Source organism: Antrostomus carolinensis, unplaced genomic scaffold (assembly GCF_000700745.2).
Source record: "Antrostomus carolinensis isolate BGI_N321 unplaced genomic scaffold, ASM70074v2 scaffold6901, whole genome shotgun sequence".
Taxonomy (NCBI): Eukaryota; Metazoa; Chordata; class Aves; order Caprimulgiformes; family Caprimulgidae; genus Antrostomus; species Antrostomus carolinensis.
In genome coordinates this window covers 4,810-15,217 of record NW_010294715.1, presented here as the reverse complement: position 1 = coordinate 15,217, position 10,408 = coordinate 4,810, and the positions used below count along the sequence as shown (strand labels likewise).

General features: G+C 40.8%; 1 protein-coding gene across 1 annotated transcript; it reads left to right on the top strand.

Annotated features, from left to right (window-relative positions):
* Positions 1-663: 663 nt before the first annotated feature.
* SPRYD7 (SPRY domain containing 7) lies at positions 664-9,468 on the top strand (the record flags this gene model as incomplete). Its single annotated transcript, XM_010177716.1, has 4 exons — positions 664-780; positions 3,782-3,948; positions 5,847-5,949; positions 8,757-9,468. Coding segments are annotated over 4 exons (485 nt in total), but the record flags the coding sequence as incomplete, so codon positions are not given.
* Positions 9,469-10,408: the final 940 nt, after the last annotated feature.

The window sequence follows — 10,408 nt, the reverse complement described above, 5'->3', positions numbered from 1 at the left end:
GTGTGGCAAATCCAGGGTCCAGTGCTCAAGTGCAATTATGAACCTGTTTTTATTCAGTCATATTAGTGGACCTTGGCTGTCTCTCATGTTCCTGACCATGATGATAGTGCCTAAAGATGAAGTCTTCCACTGGAGAACGAAAACTTAGCAGGGGGTTTTTTTTCTGTCTATATTGGCTGGCATGTTTCTAATAAAAGGATTTTTTCAGAGAATAATGAAACACCTTGCAATTCCATCACATATTTCGTTTCTATCCCATGTGCCTTTCCTTCTCTTAGAAAAATTTTCTTCTCCAGTGTATAGAGACAGGGAAGAGGGCTTTGTTCTCACAGTGAACCCTTTCTGACTAAATTGTAAGTTATGCTTCTGATGTGGCTGAGCAAGGGTTGTAATCAGCGTGGTGCCGAAAAAACTAAGAGGTGAAATCAGAGCAGCCTATAGAACTGAAATAAATAAACTCTAGTTGAAAGATGAAGTAGCCTGTAAACAGCCTTGCTTTTCTTACTTCAAAGTGTGGCCTGTCATTATAATTCTCACAGACTGATGAAGCTCTTACTTGGGGCTGAAAGGACAGAACCTGTTCTCAGTGTTTTGGGCTTCTGAGGGCTGCTTCCAGGCTTCTAAAAATGTTTTGAAGTTTTGCGGGTTTTTTTCTCCTTGCAGGAACTGATGTCGTCATTGTTAAAAATGGCAGAAGAATATGTGGCACGGGAGGCTGCTTAGCCAATGCACCCTTGCATCAGAACAAGAGCTATTTCGAGTTTAAAATCCAGTCCACAGGTTAGTCAGCAAAAATGTACGACTTTAAACTCGGAAGGTATGTCAGATGGCCTGCTGGGGGTCACATCTCAAAGTACCAAGCACATGTGTCTTTCTAATTGCATCCTTGAACTCGTGAACATTGGAGAGTTTTATCAGTTGTCATTGTGTAAAAGGAATTATTTTTCTTTTTTAATTGTGGCTCTGAAATATTAAAAAGAATGGTGAGTATATTGCTAAAGGAGTGCAAATACTAAACCAGCATATTGTTTTGTGTGCTGCTATGTGCATGTTTTTCAGTCAGCGTATTTTAGAAATATTTCTTGGTAAATAAGTGCTTATGACCATATAAAACACTGCAGCTGTGAAGTATTTTTTTTTTTAAATAGCACAGTTTCTCCAGCAGTATTTGTAGCTATTTGCCTACCTTCGTTTGCTTTTAACATGCACTGTGTTTTCCCAAGCAAGGGTAACACTTCTTGTGCTACGCTTTGCTGTTCACATCAAGTGTGCAGCACTTACTCCGACACTGCCTTATCAAAAGGTGCCTTTCAGCACCATGTTTCTTTGTTTTGCACGGATTTAATGTGAGGCAGCTGAAAGTGAATGAAGTCTGGAAGCGTCATGCTTTACTAATAGGGTCGGCTTCACTAGTACAGAGTGTGCTCCAGGTTTGCCTGTATTCTATCATTAAAAGTCAGCCTGTATTTTTAAAAACAACAGACACTGAAAAGGAAGCTGTGCTTTCCCTAAGTGAGTAGGGGGAGGGAAGAAGAAGGGAAGTGTTAGTCCAGAGAGAGGCCTGGAGCTTGAACCCAGTGCTTTTTGCATAATGGTTGTTTACATTCAGTTGGATTGGAGTGCAGGCAGCATGAGCACAAATCTGTCCAAAACACCTTTCAGTCACACCAGTTGTTTAGTTTTAAACTACATGTAAACCTCAGCTCGGTCTTAATCTGGCAATTTTAGTGTCCTTTCTGCTGGGGGAAGAAGCCACTGTGGCTGTTATTCATATATGGTCATCACAGACACAGTATCCATGTTCTTATACTTAATTGAGAAACACAGGAAATAAACTCTCTTGGTCCCTATGAGCTGTGTCTTGTGTATTCCTGTGCCCCAGGACAGGAGAACTGTAGATCACTTAGCTTAAAACTTTGATTCCCAGAAGTGTCTTTGCACAGTCTGTTAAGGGTCATCTAGGGGCTCTCCCTGACTATTGGAAAGTTTTTTGAAGTCTAATCTGAACCTTGTTCACACTCCTCTCCTGTTCAGTCTGGGTGTGTATTAGAATAAATTGTTCTGCAATTTTGTCTTTTGAAACTAATTTTCTTTTATTTTTGCTTTGTTTTAGTCTTCTGTAAATTAAACAGTCGCAGTTTTTTCACCGTCTCCTTATAGGTGACGTTTTTACACTTTTGATTGGTTTTGTTGTTTCTTCTAGAATATCTCTGATTGACCTAATTTATCTTGAGGTGTGATGCTTAAAATGGATGCTGTGCTCCAGCGGCAGCAGCAGCAGCAGACGTCCCTCGTCTGCTGTATGTACAAGATGTCTGCTTTAGACATGCCATGCATCCAGGAGTTTTTCACAACAGGAGGGCACAGGCTCACGCTGAGCACGTGGTCTGTGATAACCCCCAAGTTACATTCTATGAACTGATTGCCAAGCCACTGCTGTATTTGTGCCATTTACTATTCCTATTTACCTGCTATTCTTCATAGTTTGGAAAAAGCAAATGCATTTTTCTTATTTCACGCCTCTTAACTGATTTGTCAGTATAATTAAAAACTTGAGGGGCCTCTGAAAAGCTTGCAGTCCTGTCAGGTTTGTATTGGCAGCACATTTAATAAGCACATGGTCACATTATTGAAATCATTGATGTGAATACAGAACAGTATCTGACTTTGGGAATTCAATACAAAACCTCAAACCCCTCTTGAATCATCTTTTTTGATTTGACAGGGTGCTGCTGATGAGCAGTCCTGGAATACAGTTTTCTAACCAGTTGTGCATTCATGTTGATGTAACTGTCTAGACCATGTTTTCATAATTTGACTATTTGAATGTTGTATGAGGTTCAAAAACATTACCAAATCCAGATCTATCATATTTACAATTCCTTCTTTTTCTCTAAGCCTAATCTAACCAGCTGATAAAGGAAATTCACAAATTCATGGTAGTTGGATTTATTTTTTTACATCCTCCTACATTCTCAGGAGTTTGTTTCCAATATTTTTCTGGGAATAAAAGTTAAGCTAAGTGGTTACAGTTCTCTGGATCCTCATTTTTCAGGATAGATGCTGTTTATCTTCAGTCTCTTGTGACTGCTTGTACTGGGTCTGGCCAGGCTGGAGTTAATTTTCTTCATGGTACTCTGTTTTAGATTTGTGACCAAAACAATCCTGGTAACACAGTAATGTTTTAGCTGTTGCTGAGCAGTGTTTGCACAGCATCAAGGTCTTCTCTGTTTCTCACTCTGCTGCCTCAGTGAATAAAACTGGGGGTGCTCAAGAGGCTGGGAGGGGACACAACCAGGCGGATGACCCTAACCAGCCACAGAGATACTCCATGGCACATAGTGTCCTGCTCAGCAACAGAAGGGAGAGGAGGGGATTTAGGGAGGTAGCCGTGTTTTGCCTGGAAGTTGGCTGGGCATCGGCCTGCCCGTGGGAGCTGGTGAGTCATTGCCTTTGCATCACTTGTTTTGTTTTCTTTCACTTCTCCTTTGTGTCTTAAACAATTTGTATCTTTACCCACAAGTTTTCTTGGTTTTACCCTTCCTTTCCTTTTCCTTTGTCCCACTGGCATCTGTCAGGGGAAGTGTGTGAGTGACTGGGTGGTCCTTGGCTGCCTACCAGGGCTAACTCACAATGGTCCTGGTATTTCCAAGAGATATTTAGCAGTAGCACTGCCATGGCACTAGTTAAAAACCACATTCTTTATGCTGTCCTGCTTCAGTCAGGTAGTCTTCAAAATAATGTTGGGGTTTTTTCTTACCATGTTACTGTCATATTTTAGGGATTTGGGGTATTGGAGTTGCAACCCAGAAAGCAAACTTGAATCAAATTCCACTTGGTCGAGACGTCCACAGCTTGGTGATGAGAAATGATGGAGCTCTCTACTATAACAATGAGGAGAAAAATAGACTGCCAGCAAACAGCCTTCCTCAGGAGGGCGATGTGGTGGTGAGTTTCTTACGACTTCTTTATCTTCCCGAGCTGTTCCCAGACTCCTCTTACTTACAGCTCCGTGGTCAGACTGTTTCAGTCAAATTGTTGGGCTGGCATCTCCCAGTTTGGAAAGTGCTGATACCAACTCCTGCTGTATTTGAATGGATCAGCAGCCTGGATATCAGTGGACTTCATCCTCAGCACTGATATGTTTCTGAATGAGGGACAGACTTTACCAGTGTTTGAAAAATAGCCTCTGATGTTCTGTTGCAGTCTGGTTGCAGTATCTACCTGATGAAAAACTCCCATCACAAGGATCCTACGTTGTTTGAGATGGGACCCTTCTGAACAAATAATGTGCTGGGATGCGTTACGTAGCTGTGCACCGTGCCTGGCTGACCTCGGGATCTAACTGGTTAATGATTAGAAGGACAGAGCTGAGCAGAGATAGGTCACAGAATCACAGAATGTCAGGGATTGGAAGGGACCTCGAAAGATCATCTAGTCCAATCCCCCTGCCAGAGCAGGAACCTAAATGAAATTACACAGGAAGGTGTCCAGGCGGGTCTTGAATGTCTCCAGAGAAGGAGACTCCACAACCTCCCTGGGCAGCCTGTTCCAGGGCTCTGTCACCCTCACTGTAAGGAAGTTTTTTCTCAAGTTTAAGCGGAACCTCCTGTGTTCCAGCTCACACCCATTGCCCCTTGTCCTACCATTGGGCATCACTGAGAAGAGCCTGGCTCCATCCTCCTGACATTTGCCCTTAACATTTTTATAAACATTAATTAGGTCTCCCCTCAGCCTCCTCTTCTCCAAGCTAAAGAGACCCAGCTCCCTCAGCCTTTCCTCATCAGGGAGATGCTCCACTCCCTTCATCATCTTGGTGGCTCTGTGCTGGACTCTCTCAAGCAGTTCCCTGTCCTTCTTGAACTGTGGGGCCCAGAACTGGACACAGTATTCCAGATGTGGCCTCACCAGGGCAGAGTAGAGGGGGAGGAGAACCTCTCTCGACCTACTAACCACACCCCTTCTAATGCACCCCAGGATGCCATTGGCCTTCCTGGCCACAAGGGCACAGTGCTGGCTCATGGTCATCCTGCTGTCCACCAGGACTCCCAGATCCCTTTCCCCTTCACTGCTCTCCAAAGCAGGTCCTGGGTGACAGATGGATTGTGTTTTTAGCCAAACTTTTGTGGGGAAGGAGAGATACTAAGTGGGAAGGGGGTAATGCTCACTGGGAAAATGATTAAGAATGAGAGCTAATGGAGAATCTTAAGATTTTTTTGTACCTTGCTCTTCCGGGTGAATGACAACACAAATTGTCACGCTCAGCCATACCAAAACAGTGAGAAAAATAATTCAGCTAACAAATAAGTAATTTATTACCTTGTTAGTGTTTGCTTTCTGCTATGTAGTCAACATATTTCTAGTGTTGTGTATGAAACCATGGTCTGTTGCTGCTGGCAGTTGAGCTGAGAGAGGCTTCTGTATGGAAGTATGGACAGATAAACTTAATTCATAGCATCACTATTTATTAAAGTTATTTCCATGAGGAGATATAAACAAGAAGACTACAAATTGCTTAATATACAAAATAATTGAAAATTTTGTGTTTCTTTAATGTGGTGAAGAATATTTGGAAATTTGTTTTGTAAAGTGTCCTTAGTAAGATGTGGTGTGCAATACTGTGCTGCATCCAAATTACATGAGTGTTAAGGAATCCTGAGTATTTGAAAATACAAATGTTACTGGTCATTTATTAACTTCTAGTTCTTTGCAGGAATATTTCAAGTGAGGTTCTCTAGGATACTGTGGCGTTAAAATTTGCCTGTGGTTAAGAAGGCTAAATTAAGTAGCAATCTTAGGTGTATAAACTTGTTGATGCTTCTTTGTTAATTCTCTGTACTTTGTAGGGCATTACATATGATCATGTAGAATTAAATGTGTATTTAAATGGGAAGAACATGCATTGTCCAGCTTCAGGAATCCGGGGGACTGTCTATCCGGTGGTCTATGGTAAGTCAGAGATTTTCAAACTGTTCCACAGTATGGGCAGTGGTTTTGTACTAAGCCTGTCTTGTGAGCTATGTATTGTTCTCACTTAAATAGAACACACATCAATCATTTATTTTTGGGAACTACAACAATAAATTGCATGAAAATACAAACCTAGGAAAATAAAAAAGTGTATTTTCACCTCATTTGTAGTGCTGCTTATGACTACTTAGTGTCCACATCCAACAAGCTGGGGAGTTACTGCACACAGTCTAAAAATTGACAGGTAAAAAAACTGTGAAGCAGATGAAAAAATTAAAACCAAAAAATTCAAAGTAATGTAGAGTTGTGGGCTAATCAGAATTATCTCTGAAGGTTGGTATTTATGCCTTTTAATTTCACATGCTCCCTAAATGCATCCAGTGTTACATACAAATGGATACTGAATTGCTGTTTGTATTTTCTTATGGAAGTAATAACTTTACTGTAGCACTAGGACAGCTGCTTGCTGCATAGTGGTACAGCTCTTTGCTGCTATACCAAACTGATGCCCAGGTTTGAAGCCCAACAGTTGGTGAGTGAATCGTGGTGTGGTAGCTGTTTTACCAGCAACCATCGATACAACACAGCAGTTTCGAATGAGAAATAAATACCGTATCCTATTGGTCCCTACACAGGCAGTTTAAAAAAGAATTTATGAATTATGGAAGCTGGAATTTGGCCAAGACATGTTAACAATTTACTCTTCCAGAACTTGGCAGTGGTTTTGTAGTTCCCAAGTAGTCAGAATTCTGTTTAGCATGTCACCTGAAAGGCAGCACTTCCCCTAGCTCAGGGCATGATCAATGCTGCGCTCTGGCTTGGCTTGTGACTTACAGCACATGACAACTTCTCGTCAGATTCCCCATTTTACACCTACAGCTGTCTCCAGTTTATCTTTATTCCTGTGTGAGGTTCGTCTGAGTAGTAGCCTCTTCCAAAATGATCTTGTTCTTGAGATACCATTAGCTGTGTGATATGGGTAGTTTTTTCATTCCATGATTGGTTCTCAACGAACTGTTGGCATGTTCCCGTTTGTATCTCAATACATTTGTCATACTGAATTTTATGAACGGGAAGAAAATTCTCTAGATGCGTTGTAGAGCCTTTGAAGTCTATAAATGTAGCTGATAAATTACATCTTTCCAAGCTTTTAGAGTGGAAATTGTTTTCTATGGTCACTTTGTCATGTGTTCTTCAGCCACATGATGGCGCTGATAAAATGCTGTGGCAGACAGTAGCTGGCCCGGAGCTCTGCAGCATCTCCTTGTGCAAAAGCCTCGAGCAGCCGGAAGAGAGTTGCTGTGTGGTAACTGATTGCTGCATCTTCCCTGTATTTTGGAAATGGTGTTACATAACGTGGAGAATGCAGATTGCTTTCAGAAAACATTTGGTGGCATGTTAGCCTACTGTAAATCATCTTTTTCTCTGACTAAAGAAGTTCTGTGCCTAGGGAACGCAGTCACCTTTTAATTGCCAGGCTCTTATTATTATCATCTTCCACAAGTGGGCATAATTTCATCGTAATTATCATGTCTCCTACATATAACTATAACAATTGCAGCCTGCAAATTGCTTCTGTGTGGTGCTTACTTGGTATAAACTTTGACTATAAATGTCCTTAATTTAGTGTGAGCTACTTCTAGTCATGTGAAAGGATTTGACCATAGAGAAGAGAGTTTCTTAAGCATTTATCCTATCTGTAATTCAGACTAGAACTGTAGATATCTTCTGAAAAGAAACATGATAGAGCAGGCAAACACAGTGTCAAGCCTGAGAAGGTAAAACAGAAAAGTGGATTTAAAGGTGGCTCCCTGCAGCAGCTGTACCTCAGGCACTTTTGCTTGAGTGAGATGCAAACACTGCAGAAGTACTACAGAACTGTACAGATACACTAATAGGAGTTTTAACTGAGCCTAGGAGGGAAAGATTCGTACCTTGGCTCCAAGATACTTAAATTCCAACCCTAAATATGGAGATTAAGCTTTTCTATTTTGATCTAATGTTGCTAATGTACCAGATTAGTCTTGGGAGAAGTTGTCTCTGAAAGAGATCTTGCTTTTTCTGACTGGCTGGGTGTTTCAGTTTGCTAGTGTGAACTGTGAAAGCTTTGCTCTGAAAATCCCCAGCAGTTTATTTTTTATATTCTACACTGAATAGTAGTAGCACTTGTGTCTCAGATTATGCAGAGGGTCCAAAGCTGGGAGAGGTATTATAAAAAACCATTAACTTCCAACTTCAAGAAGCAGTCAAAGAAGCTCTCTTTGTATCACATGCTAAAACAGATGGTCTGACACCAACCATTGCAAACACCTGAAATCTTGTGTACCTCCAGAAAAATTATTGCAGACAGCTGACAATCCAGCAGAATTAGGAAGTGGACAGAGAAATATGCAGCTGAGGAGGTGACAGCCTTGCAATATGTATCTGGTAGCGTCCTTAATATGTAGATTTCTGGAGAAATAGAGTAGAAAATTTGGAGGGAATTGCCTGAAGCCCTGCTAACACTTCCAGTGAAATCAGAGGTAGCATTCTCATTGGCTTCACTGAGGACCATTACCAACTAAAATAGATGTCAGAAGAGAGAGATGATTTGCTGTCCTTGGGTATGTATGTAGGGCTTCAGCAAATTTGTTGAAGAGATTCATTTTAATTGTACTGTATATATGTAATGGATGTATTGAAGAATATTCTTCATGGTTTGAGCATAGTATACAATCTAGTAAGATGGTAAGATCAAACTGTAAGTGTTCCTTCTCTAATTCCTTCTATTTGCTTCTCTCCTGCAGTTGATGACAGTGCCATTCTGGATTGTCAGTTCAGTGAATTTTATCATACACCTCCACCAGGGTTTGAAAAGATCCTCTTTGAGCAGCAAATCTTCTGAATGTCTTCATACTGAAAATTTGCACCCTGCACTGTTACAAAAGCATTGTCATCTTTATAAAGCTTCACATTACTTTTAGGAAACATATCTGTATTTTTAGTAAGTATTTGTGACTGTTGTCTGCAGAATTCCTATGTTAACTGCAACACGGGGAACTTTGTTGCAAATATGAGATTTCTGGCAATGCTCTGTGGTTGAAAATGAGTGTTTGGGGGCAGGGTTTTGTCTGATTTGTACTTGATGCATAAGGAGACTAAGAGATATTATTGTCATCAGTATTACATTCAGTGTTTTGAATAAACTGGAGCTCTGTAAAGCCAGTAGTTCTTATGCATATGATAGCTATGGAGATGGATAGTTATTATTTGTTTCCCAGTTTTTTTCACACAGAAGTTACATACTTTGCTTGAAGGAAGCACTGTGTTCCTGGTCTGTGATCTGGAGTTGCGGTGTCCCGGTTGTGCACAATAGCTAATAATATGATGGCATAACTAGCAGCTCGACACTTCTTGGTTTTTTCCCTGCAAAGTCTAATTCAATCTATTCCCTCAGTCTTAGACCAGCAAATATAACTTATCCATTTCTCCTAGCTTTTCATTTGCTTTTATTTTGACAAATAATAGGACACTTTCTAGTAATACTTCTTCATTGGACCTTAAAAAGTAAACCTGAGCACTACCTGTGTTTTTGAGGACCACCGTGCTGTGTTACTCTGGTAGGAGAGTACAGGTCACTCACGTTGGGTATGCAAAGAGCCAGGTGAAGGGAGTGAGATGTTATGGTGAAGCCTTACATCTAAACTGTAAATTAGATTATTCTTTTATGGAATAGCTTATTTAATTTCTTTGTGAATCATTTCTAAATGATTAATGGCTAAGACATTGTTCTAAAATGTGATGCCCTGGAGTATAAATTGTGAGATGCTTTTTTTCCCCCTCTTGTCCTATTTAATATACTTCGTAGAATAATTTTTATTGTAAAGAAAATCTTCATACTGAATGCTTGTGTTTTGGTTTTGGCTCTTCCTAGGTTAATGTATTTGCATAAATGAATGCTTTTATTTAAATATTTTTAGAAATTATCTGATTCTGAAATTTTCAAATACAAACAGCTTTCTCAAAGCCTTTCACCTTATGATTTTCTGCATCTGTCTTTTCATTCTGAGTGGCCCGTGCTTTACTTTGTTTTAGCCATGCTATCACATGACCATGTTGGGTAGAACTTTTCAACCCGACAGGAATGATGCCCTTGTCAGCATTATGGTACAAAGCTCGGGAGATTAGAGTGCAATTTTATCATCTCGCCTTGAAATCTGCTCTGCTTTGCTGTGGTCAGATACGTATTCCAAGCTAAACAAAACATGCATATGCTCCATTTTGGTTTCCCCAGTAGTTGTGGGAGCAGTTGTCCCTGCTAGGGCAGAGGCTTCTAGGGTGGGCTGACCCTGGCTGGACACCGGGTGCCCACCAAAGCTGCTCTATCAATCCCCTCCTCAGCTGGACGAGGGAGAGAAAATATAGCGAAAGGCTTATGTGTGAGATAAGGACAGAGAGA